Source organism: Prinia subflava, chromosome 4 (assembly GCF_021018805.1).
Source record: "Prinia subflava isolate CZ2003 ecotype Zambia chromosome 4, Cam_Psub_1.2, whole genome shotgun sequence".
Classification (NCBI taxonomy): domain Eukaryota; kingdom Metazoa; phylum Chordata; class Aves; order Passeriformes; family Cisticolidae; genus Prinia; species Prinia subflava.
The window spans coordinates 4028035-4050329 of record NC_086250.1 but is presented as its reverse complement, the minus strand read 5'-3'; the positions used below and the strand labels follow the sequence as shown (position 1 = coordinate 4050329).

Here is a 22295-nt window from a genome sequence, read left to right as displayed (position 1 = left end):
GCTGCAGTCAAAATACAGAGGCACAAATTAACTCTGAACACGGTCTTTTTGAATTAACTGACATGTTTAGTTCAAACAGCATTGATCATTTGAATAAACATGATGCAAGCTCTTTAAAGAAGCCAAGGCTGCAATCTGAAGTTTATATTATGCAACTTGTATTAATTGGCCTGTTCACTGTACAGGAAGATCCCACCAGCTGCAATCTTTGTGTGACTACAGCAAAGGAGCAGATTTTAACTCTATTTTATAAAAATTAAATGCTATGCCTTTAAAATAGAAAGTATTTTATGAAAAGAAAAAAAAAGAAAACCAACAACTTCCTGCAGTTATTTCCTGAGACACTTTTTCCTGATTTTTATATGCAATGAAGCTAAAGAGTCAGAGAAAAATGCGCAGTATTAGAATTCTTTAAATGAAATTCAATACAAAGGCAGTCTTTATTCATTTAGGGCCAATTTCTGCACTGCAAGTTTGGGATTATTATTACTTATGTATCAAAGTCATGCACCACTTCGTAAGGTTTTGCAAGCCTTCCTTGTTTGCAAGAACAAGATAAAAAGATTAGTAACTGATAGAATTCTTCATTATTTTTATCTTGTTAAAAAGTCAAAGGCCTCATGCAAGAAGAACATATGGAAGGTGCTCATTTGAAACAAAGAGAGGCAGGAAAAAACAAGAGTAAATGCAGCAGCTGGGCTGGGAAGGGAGGGAGCCGTAGTGCAGCTCAGGTCCACATGGGGGACCCAAGTCTAACACTTTAATAGCTGTGGCACCAAAAATTACTGAGGCAAGGTATGACAGCTCTGGGAGAAGGGTAAATTCTTTCCAAAGCACACATCCAGACCAATAATCTTTTTGATTATCACAGCAGAGAGAATTCCAGGTACGCGAAGATCGCGGATAAAAGGGAGAAGGACAAGCACACATCAACTGACTGACACACTGGGGACTGATATATTTGACAAACTCAACTGAGTATTTGACAAACTCAACTTCATCTTTGTTTCTGAAGAATTGACTCATGACCCACCTAACCGGGGGGGCAGTCTGCACTAACCCACCAGTTTTTAGTGTTGTGAAGTTGGCTCATAAAAGGCTCCACCGCCAAAACAACCAAGCCCCAAATGTTCTAGAATACTGAGGAATTTTCTTGACACTTCTTCATGGGTTGTCACATTAAACATTCCGAAATAATTTCTCATTACTTCTCCCCAGAGCCATTTCCTTCTTAAACAGTGACTACTTAAAAGCAAAGGCGACACCCCAAAAGCATTTTAATATCAGAGAAAATTACTTCAAGTTGAAGCACCATGGCAACTACAAGTTGCTATGCATTTTAAGTTGATCACTTCTTTTGAATTTCCATTTATAACAAACCAGAGTTGTTTAACACCCAAACACACTGCCAGTGCAACCCTCCAAACAATGACATTTTCAAGTGTGATTCTCCATTAGTCAACAAACAAAACAAGAAAAAAGTTAACAAAAAGTGACTGGCAAGAATAAATATTAAAATAATGAGAGATGGGGTGACCCTAATAAATTGCTTATTGCTTTGCCAGTCTTTTCACATGGAGATTGGTGGGTCATAGCGAAGTGAATGTGCTCACATGAGGTAAGGAAATGTGAGAAATTCTTAGAATGTGAATGGGAAACCATAGTAGGATAACTGAGGATATAAAGTAGGGATGAACACCTGGCAGGAATATCCAAGCTTAAAAAAAAAAAAAAATCAAAGTATTCTACATGTGGTTGCAGAATGTTTTTATATTTCCCTTTAAAACTACCTTCCAAGTCTAAAATGTTAAAATCTGCACATGCAATACATCTGAAGATGGAGATCAGAAGTACAAACGAAGGTGCCTCTTTTTTTTAGACGGAACCATTTTTCAGGAAAATTTTAAATTTCTAAAAGTTATAGAATCCATAGTGATCAATTTTCTGCATGCTTTAGACAAGAAGATATCTCAATGGGTTAGTACCTTGCTTAAAAAACTCTTCACATTTAAGCCGTTTCAGACCTGTTCTAATTCCTGTGCAGAAAAGGAAAAAAAAAGAAAAAAAAAAAAAAAAAAAAGAAAAAAGAAAAAAAAAAAAATATCCCCAGATAACAATTCAGCTTAGATTCACTTTTTATGATTATGCACCTTAACTACATCTTTAGCACAACAGATTTTCTTTTTACAGAATTGTCATTTTTAAGTTTTGATATGTTTTGGACTTCTGATGAGATCAAAATATTGCTCCTATCAGAAGAGTTACTGAATTCAGATGTTTACAGGGAAAACTTAAACACAGAATAATTTTTAAGCACTCAGCACAAGCAAATTTTTGGTGGAATCGCATTATTTGAGCTATAATGTAGAAATTTCCCTTTGGATTTATTTCAGTCCAGTTCCTGTACTGAGAAAGTTGAAACCAGAACCATTTTCTCATGTACAAAATTGAAAGGTTCCAATAAATATCTTCTACAGTGAAAACACATTCCATGTGCTCCTTGCAAAACACAACTGTGTATTCCTCTTGCTCCCCAGAGCTCCCCAGTATTGTGTCCCTGCCCAGGGAGGGACATTATTATGTTTTAGGGACATTATTCTGCTTTAGCATAACGCACATATTGCAAATTCAAGCCAGCACCTGCCTGTGTGACTGGACCTTGTGCCAGGGACCCATTTCACACTGCAAGGACCCTTTTTCCTCCACAGAAATTCAGCCAAGCCCTTCCTGCCACTGCCTTGGGGCTCAGACCACAATCTTTTAAGGAACTGAGCAGCCAAAGTTTGCTTGCATCTCTGTTTAAATACAACTCCTTGGCTTGCAGTAAAATTCTTTAAAGAAAAGTCAGTTTGCTTTGTGAAAACAGTCCATAGATATTATGGACTATACTATGGACACAGTAGCATTATATATTTCAGCAATTTGCTACATAATGAAATGAGAAAAGAAAATTACATATTTCATATTTCTGTTCTGTATTTTTACAGCTGACTGTGCCACAATAGTCACTTTTGCTATAAAAGTTATAGTTAAAACTAATGTAGGCAGTCTTTATGCACTTAAATAAAAGATAGTGGATTACTTTTCCATTTCTACCTGAAATAATCAAATGAAGCGTGCACAAATAAAGCACCTACATTCTGCTAGAGGTTGCATAAAATTTATAGATTATGGATATTAAAAGTTTAATATAATAATTGTGTAACTGCAATGTATCTTGTGTGCGCATCTTTGCTATAAAGGCCCTGGGATCCACTAAAACAGAAAAGGGAAGAGAAGTAGGGCTCCATGAAAATTTTTAATGGTCTGCAAGGTAAACATTTAAAAAATTAAGAATTTTCACTTTGCTGCCTTAATTGGCATTTCAACACAAGGAGATTTCAGAACAGAAAGCATCAGCAAAGGATTACATCATGGAAGGAACTCTTACCAGACCAAACACTATTAGATTTTTGTAAAAGGAAACAAGTGTCAATTAAAAGATTCACTAATTGAAAGAAGGCACAGCACAAAATCCTGAGCAGTCACAATGCATGAAAACTTTTGAAAAGATGGGGAAACAAGCAGGGAAATACAGCAGACACTGTTTATCTTATTTTGACTATTGTCCATTTCCTGCTGATAAATAACTGTCTGTTTTAAAACCCCGTGAGCAATTAAAAGATCATAAAATCACACAAAGATCATAACAAGCACATTTTATAGTAATTGTAGAAGAAACAGGAACTTTAAAAGCAAAACTCTTGGTGCCAAGGACACTACACATTACAGTTAGGTTTGTTTTGTTTTCAAATACTCCTGGGGAGCTACAAATTACTTCAATTTAAAAAATTACAAATTCAGGTGATTAGGTTATCACCTGAAACAGAGCACAGGAAAAGGGAAATTTAAGCTACTATTTCTGCTTCAATGGCCCGCATTTCCTGGAGGAATGACCTGTGGAAGAAAGGGTGCTCACAGATGCTCAGCACAGAAATCTCCCCAGTTTCCAACAGAGGGAGCTGGCCAAACTTGCACGGTCGTCTTGCTGCTCTCAAAATAAAACTCAGAAGTAAACCAACCACACGGAATAACTTATTCTCACTTCTGTAGGAAGTAGAATTTAACCATGCCAGCAGTCAGGCTATATAAAAATGGGGAAATGTCACATTATTTCATTAAAAACAAAGGCAAAAAGCCAAAAAACCAGTAGATTTTAAGGCAAGCAAGGGGCAAGATGTTTAGTTTTGAGACATTTCAGTTGAATATGATCAGTTAAAAAAAAATCTGTATCTTTTCCAGTTACTAGGCTAAAAACAGGCCTATTAACATGATAATTAGTCTATAATATGTCATGAACAGACCATCAGAGGGGGCAGCCCTATAGCCCAGTGGGCAGAGAAGCTGCAAATCAGCTGACAATGATTTCAGTAACCTGAAAACTACTCTGTGTTAAAAGGGATTCTTAAGGTGTAACCATGACTGCAAGACAGAAAAAAATGTTTAGAAGATTTTTTTTTTCTGTGTTTAAAGGTGCTAAAAATCCACAACGCTGCCAGATCTTCTCCTTTTCTTTAATTCCATAACAAACCATGATAGGGAATTATTCATTGTCACAAATGTGAATGCCAAGCTGAGACCATCCTCACTCCGGACAATTTGTGAAAGAACTCTTTGATGAGGATTTAAATTAAAAGGGCTCTTCCTCTTGCCCCCAAGGTGCAGTAAAATTCAAATGCAGACTTCAGTATTCTGGCTTCATTTATAAATTACTTTTTGACTGACTGAAGACTTCCAAGAGATTCTCTTGAAGATAAGAAGGTGGCTGTTAATCATATCCATAACATGCATGCATATTGCAGCTACCAGTCTTCAAATTACCAGGATTTTATATTTTTTAGCACTTGAAATTCTTGCATAAGCAAAATGATGTTCCCAGCATTCCTCAGAAGAAAAAGAGAGACACTTCAGTATTTTCACATGTAAGAGCTACTCGAATTAAGGGCTGATAAGGATCTGTAACTAATTGATTAAGATGCCAGTTGCTATCTACCAAAGATAAAATACAAATGAGCAAAATCCTCTCATATATTACATACACAATTAATGCCTGTCTACTTTTGGAAAAAAATGGAAATAGTTCCATCAGGTTACTTGAGGTTAGGAGAAGACTTCCAAATACACTTCTATCCATCCCCTCCTCCCAGAATATCTAGAAATTGATAACCTGACAGCTCAGGGATACACTCTGGCAAGTCAAGAACTAAGAAACATTAAAATGTGTGCTGATTTGTAAACTATTAGCTATAGATTTTCTTTATGATGTGCTATAAACAACAGGAACATCTCTTGCTGCGTTGTCTTTCCTAAGAGAATGAGACCTTTGGTAAAAGTGAAGAAGTAAAGCAGCCTCTTAAATTTCACATCTAAGCAAGGAAACCTCTTAAACCACTGTTTAATGCTGAAGTCTGTCTGAAAGGTGACTCATTAAGGGATCAGCTCAGCTTCCATATCGTGCAAGTTTCCAATCATTATTCCCTTACATTGGTTCTTTACACTTATTTATGTAACATACACAGTGTAGTCCATTTTCTGGCATATTCCAATTGGAGACTCTCTTCAGAAAAGCGCTGAGTGTTTCAGGATGCATCTGCCACTTCAAGCACCTTCTCACCCAGAAGAACGACTTAAAATAGTTCTGAACTACCTACCACTTTTGACAGCTACTCAGCTTCCTTATTTCAGAAGTTCTGATGCTCTTATCACTGCTACTGGTGAACATTAACCACCAAAAGTCTTGGAAGATGCTTGGCTCTGCCCCCTTGCCCAGGCAGCAAATCCAAAATCTCAAAATCCTTAATATGCTGAACAACTTTTATTAGCACTGTATTGAGTCATTCCTTCTACTCTTCTCTTTCCTTTTCTTAGTTTTGTTGTTGCTGTTTTCATTTATTTTAATTTATGAGTTGCCATGTAATAAATTCAACTTATACTCATTTTTTGGTAGGCACCAATATGATACACCATTTTCCATGTTAAAAATAAACACACTCACATTCATGAAACTACTTCCTGCCTTGAGGGATTTTTGTTATATCTTAGTGTTGAATCTTCTTCCTAAAAGATTAAACTTTAATCTCCCTGAGCCAAATTTATTTAAATATTTTGGTCTGAAAATTATAAATCCTAGTTATACAAAGCTGTGTTTATGAAGTCCTACAGTTTTCACTCTTTCACACTGGCACAACACGCTATTTCTCAACAAAGCAAAAAAAGTCAACACCAGCATTAAAGTTTGTGTAATCCTAAATGATTTAAAAATGGAGGAAAAAATTATAAAAAAAGAAGAAAATGAAAACCCTCAAGAGCTTCACAGCAGTCATCAGGTACTCACCCTGGGGCCTAAAGCAAGTTTTTCTTGTTGACCACACCAACCATAAAGTTCATAGTTTAGCATGGAAGAACACACTCCAATTAAGCAGTGGTACAAAAAGGATGTTTACTTTTTCCTTCTGTGCTAGTTCTTGTACATTTATAATCGAGGTAAGATAATTAATTACCACGGCTCCTCCTCCCCAGCATTACTCATGTGTTTTAAACAAGAAGTGGAACAAAACAGCGAAAAGCTTAGGAGACACTGTATTTAAATCAAAGCAACACAAACAGCTAAGCCAGCATTTATTGCTATTACCTGTTTAACTACACTTGAAAGACGAGGTCCTAAACTGGTTGTAAATTGTTGTAAACTCTAAGTTCATCACCTGCATCACCGCCCAGGAGAGCTCAATCACATGGACAACATTGTGCAATGCATTTAATAAACTTAATACAAATCTCACTCAACCCCACGTTCACCACAGCTTCACTGGGTAATTTCTGATAGCTACAATATTGTGGGTCTTAAAGCAATAAATTAACTTTGCTGATGAGTGTCCTCCATTGTTCAACGTGGTTCTGGTAAAAGGATTCCCACAAAAGCACCTGGCTGCTTCTCTTGCTCCCAAAGATGAGGTTTTCATTTTTGAGCAAATACTCATCAAAAGGGATGCTAAGCACCTATGGAAGAAGTTTTACAGGCACTTGCTATTTCATGGTATCAGGTGAGAAAGACACTGAAGTTTTAGACAGAGGATTGCTCACTTTTGAGAGGTGTCAAAGAAAAATATTTGGTGGATCTTTCCTTAATTTGGAAAAGTGATTAAAAATCCAGATGCCATAAAAAATAAGAGAGAGGAAAATATCACAAGATAGCTCTCTGAAGCTCAAAAAAATTAGGCGCTTTCACACATTGCCACAACAGACATAATAACAAGACTCCTTCTCCCATAGATGAAAAGTCTTGCTTTCTGCTTTGAAGCATATTATTAGCCTAGAATACAAGTATTTATTCCACTTTATTTTAACCTATGTCAGCCTTATGAGACAAAAGGTGGGTCACTTCAACAAGAAGCTTGACTTCTGTTTCTCTGCTGCTTCAATGAGTCAAAAAACAATCTGTGTCCTAAATTCCCAAATTACTCTTGCTCAGAGTTCTGAACTCCTATTGTGGCCATTAGTACCCTCTTCAGCAGTCAAGCTGCAAAGCTGGGAGTAGTCTCTAGGTTACAGCCTTTAAATATTAGTGGCTCCTTGCCCTAAACTCCTGCAGTTTTCTTCCTAAATAACATTTCTAATAGAAGAGCACTATTTGAATACTCAAAAACAACCCACCACAAGAAACCCACCCCTAAACTCCACAACAAATATACACCGATTTCACTTCAAAAACCACTGCCAAAGAAATTAGCATGAATTAGATAAAAGATCAAAGCCTCTCATATAAGGTGACACAGCCGCAGCCATGACTCACATTCATTCTGTTTCTGAAAGAAACAGGTTTGACCAAGTGAAGAAGTTGCAGACTCAACAGGTAGGGTGTTCTCAATATCCTGCTCCATAAATGAGCTGCTTACAGTGTCTTTGTTATTCCTGCAAATAGTTTGTCTTGTCCAGATGAAACCATGGCAGTCAAATAGAATCTTCCCAGTGGCTTTTTTAACTTATTTCCCCCTACACTATATCCAGAGCAGCTACTGCCATGATGGGGTAGGCAGCTGGGGTTGCCTGCAAAAAACCACAAAGTTGCACCCTAAAAGTTAGAATTTCTTCCAGTCTATTCCTCACTGTACCACTTCTCCATCTCTGCTTCCAAATTTTTTTCCAGACACACGAACTAAAATTAACTGCAGCGATGATCTCACCAGCACAGATTCGCTCGAGGAGGTGCCCAAAGTTCATGCTTGCTCTATTTTCTGAAGGCTGGAAAACACCACACTTTGGAAGGCATCTGGTTAGGCAGCCTTCTCCCTGCTCTGCCGGGGAATGTCAAGAAATTTAGGATATGTTAAAGACGTGAAAGTGGAAATCTCTAACAGCGATCAAACTGGAAATACTTGCACACAACACAGAACTATGCAGCAATGCTGCTTTGGTCTGGAACTAGCACAGAAGTATGCCAGAGATGAAAAACAAACAGTCTGAAAACCTTTTTATGCTCCAGAAAATTTACTCAGGAAAGATTTCTTGATTAAGTAGTGGATTCTCTAGCGTATCACACAGAAATTAATTTTTGAAGTTCTCCATAATATTTTTCCCACACAGAGTAAATGCCTCTATCTGTTTACACAAAACTTTGTAGGGATTAATCATGTTTGAGCTCTAACCCACACCAGGCATGTCTGAAATTACTTAGAGTAGATAAATGCCATTATAAACATGCAGCAATTCATCTCTTCATGGTCACATTTGAACCCTGTGCCTGTCAGCTTGGCTTCCCCTGGGCTGAAAATCCAGGCTGAGGACAACACCACCTAAGCCAACATCCCTCCAGTAAGAATCTCACAGTGCTCTCAAGCTGGCACAGGAGACCTTGCCCAGGTGACAACAGCTACAAGACAAATTGAGGTTTTAAATACAGTGGCAAGAGGGAACATGCACAAGGAAAACAGACAGTGAGACCACAAAGGTATCCAAGGGTAGCTGTACCCAGGCTTGTTGCTTTCCTCCCACATAAAGAGGCAAAGCTGTTTTTCTCTGAGGTGATCTGCATTTGTCCCAGGAAAGTTACAGTAATTGATGCTTCCAGAGAGACCATAAACCCAGTCAATCCAAAAAAGTGATTTCAACTGAGTTACCAGTCTGTGTGTGACCACAGTCACAAGCCCAAAGCTTTTCCCAGCTATTATTTCTTCAAGAAACATGTACCAATGAAATAAGATTAGGAAATTCATCTACTGGCATGAAACAGCAGTAGTTACAAAAACAGTAAAAACAAAAAATAACTAAACTCCCAAAATAAGTGCATTTGTTATCAAACTTCCATAACATGCTCTAGAACAAACAAAAAAATAAAGATGAGTCCGTCAGCACATATTTTCTACAAAAGTCCGTGTTCCTCTCTTCCCATTTTGGATTCCCACTTAACAGACGGAACTGTTAAATTTTTAAATTAGATTTGAAGCATAAATTAAACTAGGATTACTTGTAACACACACTGAAATAGACTCAAACCACCAAAAACCCCATAACAGTGCAAGTACTAACAACAGGCTTCCCAAATTTAAAGAATTTCAGCCTTTTTTTACCATATTTACAGGTAACATTCACAGCTACACTACATCAATTAAAACTAAATGCAAAAACAAGACTGTTTCTAGACTTCTAGGTCTTTTCAAAAGAATACAAAGAAAAAAATATATAATGGTGGCTTACATCTGCACTATTAAAGTACTTGGAGCCCTACTCTTATTAGCATTGCTGAATTCAACTTATTTTACACACACAGCAAACCAGAAACATCTAGGCAAGCATCGTGCCTATAACAATTATAAGTAAATATTCAACTGCCTCTGCATTCAAAACAAAACCCAACAACCAAACAAGAATAACAATAACAACAAAAATCGAACAACTTATTTGATTTATGCTGTATCAAATCAAACTTATTTTGTGTGATAACACCCAGAAAAGCTGTCACATTCAATTATCCTCCAACTTAATTTTACATGATTTAGCATCAAATGCTTCATACACAAGCACATATAAAAGCACAAAAACACATTACAAGTAAAAGAAAAAGGCATAAAAGAACAAACTTTAACATTTGAGTTCTTTTGCTGTCTATCCATAAAGAAAATAAAAAAAAACAAAAATGAGAAACTATATCATCATCATCCATGGGACTGAGTGTTCAAAAAGCAAAATATCTTTTCCTCTCTCTTATGAAGTAATATTTTATTGGACCAAATCAGAAATGAGACAACTTACACACTGCTCTGCAGCCTCACTGTGTATTTTTATTACTGCACCACAAAGCTCTCCCAAGAAGGTACACAAGTATTGGATTGTTTTGTTTGGCTGCTCTTGTTTTTAGACAATTTAAAGACACTACCAAGCTCCCTCTACTGATCTATTTATTCCTGAGATGTCAGTAAAGCACAAGGGTAGGAAAAATGGTTGTCCTTGACAGGTCTGCATCCTAAAAGAGATAATTTGATTACTAAGACTTATTTCAATTTTTTTTATATAAACTGAGGAATTCTACATTCCAAATTCAATGTAGTATAGAGAAGATATTCCTTAATAATTACTGTAAGCACTTAGCACTTCCAAACAAAATTTACAAACTAATAGGAAGTAGAAACTATCCTTGCTACAAAAAAAAATTTTTTAAAATTCCATAAACATAATAAAACCCACTAAAAACACTAAACAAAGTAAAAGCACCATAGATTTATCTTTCACAGTTCACCACGTTTAGGACAAGCTGGTGCCTTAACCCACTTCCATTAAATTTATTTTGTATTTAAATATTGATCTTTCATCACATCCACTCGGATATGAGGGGGTCTTTAAGCATTCCCTAACATCACAGCAAACTCCAGCACGGCAAATAAAGTCAAAGTGCAGCTTTTGTGAGAAGCCTGGGCATGGTGCCTGCTCCCAGTACCCATCCCAATCCAGATGCATCACATCAGTCAGCTCTGAACTCACTCTGAGTCAACCACCTCAGTCTGAGCTGCACTTTCCTCCCAGGTACTCACTGCCAGGATTTTAAAGTCTGTTAAGACTTTAAGTTTAAATAAACTTAAACAATAATAAACTTTAAGTTTATTCCTGGTGTGTCTTGATTTTTAATTCAGGGGGACTAAACTGAAAATCACCTCTCATTGGGACTGGGATCCACAAGGGTGCCCAGTTTCCATCATTACTGAACAAACTGCAATTTCAGAGACATTTCCAACTCTTTGTAACCTACAACGGTATTGGCAACCACAAAAACATCAAAAACCCCAATCTCCACTCATTTCTCAGAAGAGATATCTGTGTTTGCTGTTACATTGTCACTTAGTGCTCATCCTCCATATCTCAGCCACAAGCTGATGTCCATGGGGAAAAAATACTGTAATATTATCCTCTTACAGAGGAGCCACTGCTTCACTGACAAAACATCACCCAATGATTTAGGCTGGGAGACACTTCTGGAGCTCATTTATTCTGACCCCCTGCTCCAGGCAGGGACAGCCCCTCAAACCCAGCTCAGGTTAATTAGAACCTTGTGCAGTCAAGTTTCAACAATCTTCAAAGACAGAGACCCCACGGCCTCTCTGGTCAAAAGCCGAGATGAAGCAGGTCACAGATTATGCTCCTCTCAAGGATAATTACATTTCCTTATCATCAAGAGCTGGCAAAAGCCCCTGCCATTGCTGACAAAATGATATTGCTGTGTCAAATAGCACTGGAAGAGTTAGCAGCAACAGCAGCAGCAGCTGTCAATTCCCAATAACAGAGCTGCTGCACTGAAAACTGTTTCTGACAGTATTTTTCAAAGCACAACCATTTCCTGAATTCATCTTGCCAAAACTGACAAAACTCTGGGTACTGAGTCAGAAATGCTCCCTCTATTTCTAGGCACAGAGGTCCATATATTTACTGCTATGCTGTGATAACAGGTGGATCAAATGCAGAATATGTTTTCTGCTTTTAAAACCAGCAGACACATCAAATAATCCATGGAGAAAAACCAGTGCTTACAAACAAGTCAGCTAAATGAATGGTCTTTTATTTTATCAACGTGATGAATGCCTTGCTGAATCACTTCTGAAGTCACCTTCTTTTGTTGTTTGGGGGTTTTGTTTTGTTTAGTTTTAATCAATTACAGTAATAAGTCAAAGACAAGCTAAAGATTCAAATTCCCCCAGGAACTTGTAGCCAAGGTAAACATTCCTTTTGCCATTACTTTATATTTGGTGCTTCCCTCCTTGATTGAAAAACAAATCTTTACCTGCTCAGTCAGCTTGGCACTCATTTTCTTACGTTAACTTCTTCTATAGTTGAGTCTCTAGCTGTGATTTAGAAGTCCAGGAGAAGATCTGAATTTTTGATATTAGAACTGGCAAAAAACTATAAATATCCAAGTTTGTTTCACATGTGCACACACGTGACAGTCAAGAGAAAGCACACAGGGGAAGTGGCCTTCCCACAGTCCCAAAGTCACGTTTGAAAGTCCCTAAAAGTTTAGACTTGTACCTACAAGTGTAATCCACAGGTTTTACACTCATTTCAGAGAGTTCTAGTTATTTAAGATCTCAACACACATTGCTAGACCAGAGCAGTAAATTCTACAGTTCTGATTAATTCCTGTCAGTAGCTACTTTTTAACTTGACTCATCTTCCATTTCAGCTACCCCCAACAACATTATTTTTAAAACTTCTCTGAACAGACAGGCAAGTCATTCAGCTCAATAAACAATATTATCAGTTTTGCTGGGTTCTGAAGTTTCTGCTGATTTTGGAGGCAGCCCTAAAAGCAGACTTCAAAGAATATCTCCACATCTTTATTTCAATATGCCTTCTATGCTAGAAATAGCACCTACTTACTGTTTTAGTTAATCAAAGAAAACTGTAAGTATAAATAGAAACACAAGAGAACTGCAGGGAAATACTGAGCTGGCATTACTTAAGTATGCACATAAAAACACTGCATAAAAACTATAAGCAATTCTACATGTCAGGGTTTTTTTCCCCCATATAGCAGTACCAGGCAGAATGATATTTAGTGAGAAACATTTCAGCATTAACAAACCCTCTTAAGGCAGATGGAGCCTATGACAGCATAAAAGTTTTTTCCCTGAATAACTGAAACTGTCTGAGGAGCTGGTATTTGCAGCAGCTCTTCTGGAAAGTGGTCCAGGTTCACATCAGCTCATATCTCACTGTAAACTGGTCCTACAACTGACACATCTTCAGTTTGATGAGACTTGCCCTATGGCTGCATGATTGCAGAAAAATATTGTAAAAGAGGAAAGACTCGATGACCACGGGAAAAGGAATCTGTGGCACTGATAACTTTGGTAGTTTCAAGCCAATCTAAGCCAAGACGAACCAATCCTGGCAAAGTGTTCCAAAGGTACAATGAAAATACGAGCAAAGAAAAAAAGAATCCTGAACACCTTTCTCCTTGGAGTGAGCCATTAACTCCGAGCTTGGCAAACCCATAGCCAGTCTGTGTAATTCTGTGACTGCAGCTGGGATTGTTCAGCCTGGAACAGAGAAGGCTTAGGTGTGACCTAATCATGGCCTTCCAGTACACAAAGGGAGTCTACAGGAAAGGTGGAGAGGGACTATTTCTAAGAGCCTGGAGGGACAGGACAAGAGGGAATGGCTTCAAACTGACAGAGAGTAGGTTTGGTTTGATATTAGGAAGAAACTCTTTACTGTGAGGGTGGTGAGGCCCTGGCACAGCTGCCCAGAGAAGCTGTGGCTTTCCCATCCCTGGAAGTGTCCAAGGCTAAGTTGGATGGAGCTCTGAGCAACCTGGGCTAGTGGAAGGTGTCCCTGCCTTCTTTAAGGTCCCTCCCAACCCAAGCCATTCTACAATACCTAATTGTACAGCAGAGCCTGAAGAAGATCCATGGTCATCTTCCCCCTATTCTGATTTCATTCTTCATACTGTCACCACCTAAAGCAGCCTCAATTCACCATCACTTCAAACCTCCCCAAAAATTCCACATCAAACAGTGGCAGAGAGCCAATGCTGCTTTGACAAATGCAGCCTTTGACATCTAAGTTATGTCAAATTCCTTGTGTTGTTTCTTGTATTCCAATTTCTTCAGCTATTACAAAGAGTTCTGCAAGAATTAGGTCCCAAGAGTTTTTGGTAGAGAATGAAAATCAGAAAGCTGCACCCCAATAATTTGTGAGGTGGACATGCCATCACATTCGATTAGGTGCAAGTAATTATGTTAGCTAAAAAGCTTGCACAGACAGCAAATACTATTTTTATGCAAAATAGTTTTCAGGAGTCTTTACTGTATGCAGAAGAATTTTGAAGTAACTGCACAGAACGCTGTAGTCTCTCTAGAGTGGACTCCATTTCCCTTTTAGACTTGCTTCAGAAGGCTGGAGATTTTAATTTTTTTTTTAAAGTTCTGTTTGTGCTTTTGCTGTCAGCAACCTGGCTTAAAAAGCTGAAGGCAGTGCCAGCATACTGGCTGCTGACTTCTCTGCCAAACAATTCTTCTATTGTTTCTCAGGATTTAAACTGACTTCTTTTTGGATAAAGGAGTAGTCACAATCCAGTCCAAACTAAAGAGCCTGAAAATTGGAAGAGCATGGCAAGATCTTTATCAGCATTTGGAAACCCACTCAACTATTCTTCAGTCTTATTTTCTTATTCTTCTTTCAGAAATGGATAACCATGCAAAAAAGCCACCAAATGCCTTTAAGAGCTTTGTTGAATATGTGGTAGGATTTAATTCAGGCAGTGTTGCTAGAAGCTTCACAACCTAATTTCTGGTGATGAACAACTTAAATGAACAAACTTGATTTAAAAAGTGTTAGTTTCCAATATTCTTGTTACTCAGTTCTCTCTTGTTTACTAGATCTCAGGAGAACCCAGGTTTCCAGTGCTATTAGATACTTATTCCTAATCTTGCTCCTCCCAGCCCAAATGAGAAATCATTAAAAGCACATTAATCCTACAGCAGGAATCCAGCTGGTGGTACACTAAGCAGCTTTCATCAGCTAAATTCTCTTTATAGCTTTTTCTTCATATTTTGAAGATATTTTAGTGGCACATCCAGCAAATTTAGGAGTTGATTCCCATCCTTTCAGAGAGTTTACAGGTCTATCCCCATAAACACAGTTTAACAGCAAAACCCATCATTTGTGTCAGACCAGTAATCTGTATTTCCACTCTTCCAAACACCTAGAAAAGCAACACCACAGGTTTTTGTTTTGTTTAATAACATGAGATAATACTGGCCCAAAACTTTAAACCTTTCACAGAACCTTTTAACAGAGGGTTCTTGTCCTCCAAACCATTTTGGAATTGTGTGCACACAACCTACAGTGATTTACTATTAGCAATACTAAGGTAAGTATTTGGCTTTCAGATGTTATGAATATGCAATTCTATATTCTGACAATATTATCTTAGGAAAACAGAAATTCATTTTCAGACCTGACCAACATTGAGATCCATATCTAAAAAAGCTTCTGGATTCATTACTCAAATTCATAGCTGCACTAGTTAAAAGGGAAAAAAAAATCCATAACTTTTGAGGAAAATGTTGTCTAAATTATGATTAAACCTCTACTACATTTGTATCCCACTTGTTACATTTTCTAAAGAATTTATTTCTTGAGAGAATAACATAGAAAAGGTACATACTTCCTAATAATCCAAGTACTGATCTAGAGTTGGAAAAGAATCATTTCTTCAAATGCCCATGTGCTTAGATAAAACAGATCTTTTGGGAAGAAAGGGAAAAAAATAGAGCAGGTTCTCTTTTCAAGTAAGTAAATATTTCGTCATTTAGACTGTTGTAAGCATCTTACTCCACCCTCCCCAAGCTTGTATCATCTAAATTAATCTCCTACTATCTCTAAAATGATCTCATAGGATTTCTGAAAGCAGGTACAAGTCTAATACTTCAAATCCATTTATAATCTGAAAAACAATTCAGCTTGAAAATCTCTTTGCCAGGTTCCAACTCACTCACCCAAACCCCTTTGTGCAAAAAGTCAATTACACCAGTCTGAATCAATACTCAGGCAGCAGACAGCATCTAATGATTTCATAACTTTTATGTTTCCCTCATTAAATATCAGTGTGTAGTAAAGCTTCTGTAGGAAGATCAGTAAGATTTTCCTGTCTACATAGTTTATTTTCAAAACAAGTTAAAGCCAAAACATTACTATAAACAAACTATTAAGGCTTCCCATGCAGCCAATGCTTTGTGCACACACAGCATCCATCAAAGCTGCAGTGATAAGATAGCAGTCAGAGATATTCTGCAATTTCTAAGTACCTGCAGCACCACAATTAAAACAACATTCCTCTCATTTACTCCGAGTAAATTAATATTTATACCCTGGTGGATAAGGTTGCTGTGCAGAGCTGCTGAACCAGGTTAGATGCACACAGCAGAGCTGTGATCAGCTGGGACAGCCCATCAGGACAGGAGGGACACACAGGGATGCCTTGTGTTGGCAACTATGAGATTCACAAGTGGGATACCAAATGCAAGGAGTGACCACAGGACTCCATGACTGCAGACTTCCAGCCCAAGCTACATTTTGCACATGTTTTCAGGCACTTTCCTGAGTGACAGACGTTTCTTCCAGACCTCTGGAACATCAGCCACAAGGGCCAGCTCTTCCTCATTTGTGATTCCTCCTGGTAGTTCTCTTATTGGAGTATACAGCAAATATGTTCTTTACTTGCCTTTCTACCATTTCTAACTTTGAAGACTTGCACTCTCCACATCAGCCCTCAGTGAGGTATTCCAGGCATTCCTCAAATGAAGCTCTTCCATCTTTGATCACCCTTCAAGCTCCTCTGTGTCTCCAGTTCTATTATATCATTTTCCTGTTAAACCAGTACTACTTTAGCATTAAACTATGCTCGTATTTCTAGACATGCTGAACTGGAACAATGTTATTTCAGATGTCATTTACAGCCTTTACAGCCACCTGGCTTTTCCAGCTGCAGTCTGATTTTAAGAAGCCTGTTTTCTCTGCACTGTGGATGAAGGCCACAGCTTCTGCTTCTTCTCCTAAATGAAAGTGATAAAATATAATCCGAATATCAATAGATTACATTTTTCTCTATCCTGAGGGCATGCAATTCTGTCAATTCATGAGCTTAGCATCATGAAGATGTCAATCGAATCTGAGCAAGTAGTGCTGCCTTTCAAGTAGGAAAAGGAAATCTTTTTTAAAAGAACCTGAAATCCTTGCATGAAAAGGTCAGTGAAAAGCAGTGGCATTGTGACAAAAAAGAGCACACCTAAAATCAAAAAGAATTATCTCCTTTTTACTTTCCAAATCAAATTATTAAAAATGCCACTCTCCTGAACAGCTTAGGACTCTCCAAGCACCAGAAATACCAATAAGGCAACATTGATATAGATGCATATAAAGTTTTTTTAAATGCATGCAGAGTTTCCTCGCTCAAACCACAAGAATATCCATTCAAGAAGCAACATTTGCTCCGAGTTTATTTTAGCAAAGTGGAAATAAAAGATTCAATTAAGATACTGGCTCAAAAGGAAACATAAAGAGGAAAAAAAAATTTAAAAACCCAAACAATCAACTTATCCAACTTCACAAAGTCGTCACTAAAATTTAGGACCTCCCTAAGCTGAAGTGATAAAATAGCATTTATTACCTGCAGATTGCCTTTGTTCAAACCACATCAGGGAACAACAACAACAAAAAAAGCAAGCTTATTTAACTCAGAGTTAAATTTTAATTTTGATGCCTACTTCACAAAAACCTGCACCACAATTCACAACAGTTGGAACATATTTGAAAATCTTTGAAAGTCTGAAAAAACATGGAGCTTATACCTCTCTGTATTGTGTGTTACTACTGAATTCAGTATTCACACCTTGGCACATTTAAAGTGAGAGGGCAGTTTTCTTCCTAGTTATCTTAAATAAGAAACAGATTGTTATATTTTTTAAAATTCAGTTTCTCAAGAAAACAGTGGTAAAATCTGCAAAGAAAGGGATTTCCATGTTCAAGTTGGTATCTAAAGAATAAACATTACAATTCAGTTAAAAAGAGAAAAACCTTGAACCAGTATTAACACTACACAGATGTGCTTTTTTTGGTTATTATTCAAAAAGTCAAAAAGTCCCTCTCCTCAGGCACATTAAAAAAAAAAAAAAAAAAAAAGAGAAAAATAATTAAGTAGTCAAAATAAGCAAGTATATAAAGAGGAAAAAGCATTTACCAAAATAAATTATTTATAGAATGCCATTACACATTTCATAATATATTTTTTTAATGCTGACTACCTATACAGGGTAACCAAGAAAATATTTCAATTGGCCTCTAACTTCATCTTCTTCCACCTATTAATCTTGCACCACAAAGAAAACCTTTAATTCGTTTTTGTGGCAAAATGATCTCTGACAAGCAGATGGTTAATTTTGGTTAGATGAAAAAAAAATTCCTTTAAAAGGGAGAGCTGAGCCATGTAAAATATTTAACATGAACCACTTCAGCTGCCTCAAAACAGGTTCCAAAGATACATAAACTTTTGATGAATTCACACTATTCAGTTCATCTACTGCCAAGACAGGTCATATCTTGAAAACACTGCTGTTCTCCTCAGCTCAAAGGAAACAGCTCCTGTATGTAAATTCCTGTCCTAATTTCATGTAGGGTGTTCATCACTCTCTCCTCACCTGCCAGGAATGCACATCAATCCCACTCCTGAGCATTTGGAGAAACAATCTTTCTTGTAGCTATTCTCTTTCCTCCATTAAAAGTTTTATTTTGAAGAAACGCATCCATTTCAGAGGGATGCTGCCTCTTCCCACAGAGCTCCCTGTTTACTGCTGTAACTCACAAAATATTTACATCCCTATAGTTACTGATGCACAGCAGCTCTTATTCTGTGCCATTATCTTTTTTTGGGACTTGCACCTCCTCAGTTTTACATGAGTCAGTTTTCCCCAAATTATTACCCTGGCCATTACCACACAACCAGGTGAATCATATGAGCATAAAGTATGAACACTGTAAGAGGAGTAAAGCAAATTACTGAAAACAAAATCCCACCTTCAAAGATCATTCCACTCACAATATTTATATACTCTTCTTTATTATGCCTCAAGCAAGTCTATATATATATAATTATTAAATATCCAGGTATAGCTTACAAACTAGCAATGGTCTTATGCAATTCTTGGTGGTCCAAAGAATCCCCAGAACAGCAATCAGAAATAGCTCAAAGCAATGTCACCAGAGAACTCTAGAACTAACATTGCCATGGTATTTTGTGCAGTACAAAGCATGGTCTAAAGAGACCATGAAAAGCTGAGATGCTCTGAAAAGTGAACAAACACGAGCAGTGGTTTTGTATGCAAATTTAAAAAACTCAAGTATTTAAAAACATAGTAAAGCTGAGTTGCTAAATTATGGAAATGTATTATGAAATGACATTCTTCTCCATTCCCACCTCTTTTATTTGAGTGCTGAGTGCTACGAATGTACCATTATGTGGAATTTAGTCAAGCAAATTTTTTTTGTTTTGGAATAACTTTGAAAGCAACCAGTGAAACAGCACAATTTATCTCTAAAAATAAGACGAGATTTTAGTGGCTCTTGATTATGTTACAAGGATCCTTTGCAGAAAAGTACAAGTTTCAGTTTAGAGCCCTGATAATTAGTGCCTGTGGGAATAAAGCAAATTATTTTTTCCACAGCAACATAATTTCCTGTAACTTTAATTTTTATATGATGAAATTCCAGTGTTGCTCAGACATAAGATTTTACTGTCTATGGTGCGATCAGGGTTTGAAGCAATTATCTGTATTCAGTTTCATCTTCCCCGTCTAAAAAAAAAAAAAAGTTAGGTTTAGAGTTATTAAAAAACTGTGTACGAAGAAAGAGTATTTGCCAATAAACTCCACATAATTCTAGGGATGCTAAAAAATTCCTCTGCTTTTGGATTCAATTATTTAAGATGACAAAAGCTAACAGATGCAACTTGTGAGTGCACCTGGAGCAGAGGAGTTGCAGCCTCCTTCATGTGGATGAGAACTTACTCCCAAATCTCCGAGAATCCACCTTCACTGACTAGGAAAAGCTTCATCTAGAGAAAAGGGGAGCAGATAAATTGCTTAAATACAGATGTCAGAGCTGCCAGTGGGTTGCAGAGAGGCAGCACTACAGAGGTGACACCCCAAAGTCATCCCAAAGGGTGCTCAGTGGACACTGCTGTTGTTCTCAGAGCCCTTCACCAGTCATTTTTCACTCAGCAATGGGAAGAAACTGTGTCTTCCAGGGCACAGAGCTGTACAAACACAGCAGATGCAACCACCCTTTCCTACTGAAATGAAAAACAAACACCAGCGCTTTTCTTCAAGTTTTAATGATGCTATGTTTAATCATCACACCTCATGAGGAGCAATCATTGAACGCTTCAAAAGAAGCTTCTAAAAAAGACCAACGTTCTACTTGATTGAAAAAGAAACAAAAAACCTAAACAAACTCTTGTAGACATCTCAGCTGACAATACTGGATCTTTCCCAAAATAAATGCTGGGGTTACAGAATTAGGCCAGGAAAATGAGTGATGCAGTGATGAGCTGAGCACGCCTTGTGTCCTTCACCCAGGCAGCTCCAGAGCCCAAACCAGAGCCAGCCCAGGTGGTGAAGTTCAGCACTGCCTGGTGCTTACAACACCCCCATTCCCCCACTTTAGAAATTCAACTGGCATTGCTGCAAAATGTTGTAAAAACAAACAAACAAGCCGCACAAATCCCAGCTGGTCACATGCCAGACTTGTTGCAATCCTGCTGATGAAATTCCCATCATTTTCAAATGGACTTTGGGAATTACTATTACATCATTACATCAACAACAACAACAAAAAAACCACACATACATTCTTTTATTAAACAACAAGAATAGCATTTCATTTTATTTTAATAGAAAGAACTGATAGGTGACAGATAGACTGTTCCTACTCCTTCACAGCCAACAGCCTGAGTTTTTACTTGAGTATTTTAAGCAATGCCCTACCAACACACAGCTGTTTATGCTTTTCGTTTCTAGACATTTAAGGTATGAAGTGCTGCTCTCCCAAGTAAATTATTTCTAGTAAAAAATGCTGTCCAATGGCAAAAAACTCAGTATTAATAAAGCTGTTCAAGGAATGTATTTAGTGCTATTCCTGAAACAGAGTTTTGCAGTCCATAATACATTCATCTTTGCTTCAGAATGATTATTTCATAATGTATTAATTTGAACTTAACATTAATTTGCTTACATGAGAGCTACTAATGCTTTTCATTTTAAAATCTGTTTTGTTCTCTGTTCAGCACTGTAGTTTTTCATCAATACCTTTAACAGTTATTTTTAATACCCACTTTAATCCACTGAGAAAATCAAAGTGTAGCATTCAATAACCAAATATTCCTTCATCTGAGTATCATGAAGTCTCAAATGAAACCACAAAACTTTACCAAGAACATAACAAAAACATTGTGAAACAGTAGGGACTTATCTAATGACCACAACACTATTTATCTCCTCACAAAAATAAAACAGCTTTGATTTAAAAAAAAAAAAGAAGAAAAGAATTCCCTGACCACAGGTCGTATTTTTCTGTTGTCATTTCACAGTGACATTACCAGGACATCTTAGAGACCTAGAGAGAAAGGAAGAAAGAATTGGTCTTGCCATGGGGGTGGCCAACAGAGAATAAAAGAACAACTCAACCCCTGGCTTGTCTCTTCACGTTCAGAGGTTATTTTCTCCTAATCTCATCAATTAGATGGATTCTTCCCCAAAATAACAGCAGCCAGTCTTTCACAGACAGGAGTCTGAAATACAAATGGACCTAAACTATGTCAATCTAATGACAGCAGCCCCACAAAGCAAAAACCCCTCGAGTTGAGTTGTTAATCTCTCCTTCCACCCTTGTAAAACGAGAAGTGCTGGTCCCTAGCAGCACACAGATGCAAGAAATTCAAACTAGCATGTGGCAAATTAAAGAGCATCACTGAGCTAAAGCAATCACAGGGAGCAGCTCTCCCTCAAAGGCATCACCAGCAGGTTGTTTGAAGTACTGGATAAAGTCGTAAGGAGCAATTTGTTTTTGCTGTGCCATGTGAGATTACCCCTGTCCATTCTTTTTCAGGGAGGAGTGAAGGAGGTGAGGGGAAACTCGGAGGAATAGATGGGCTGAAGAGTTTATTTGTTATTTGCAGCACATTAATTGAATGTTTAAGTGTCACTGTACTAAATATGTTG

At 37.5% G+C, this 22295-nt stretch overlaps 1 protein-coding gene across 22 annotated transcripts in view; it reads right to left on the bottom strand.

The window, feature by feature from the left end:
- PLEKHA5 (pleckstrin homology domain containing A5) overlaps nt 1-22295 on the bottom strand; it is a 154617-nt gene that overhangs the window by 118192 nt on the left and 14130 nt on the right. Inside the window, exon 4 of one of the 22 annotated variants that reach the window (XM_063395202.1) lies at nt 21083-21690. The exons of the other annotated variants lie outside the window; for them this stretch is intronic. Within the exon in view, the coding sequence (XP_063251272.1) occupies nt 21654-21690 (37 nt within the window). The 3' untranslated portion in view covers nt 21083-21653. Of the gene's footprint in view, nt 1-21082; nt 21691-22295 lie in introns of those variants that run through there. 22 annotated transcript variants of the gene reach the window in all.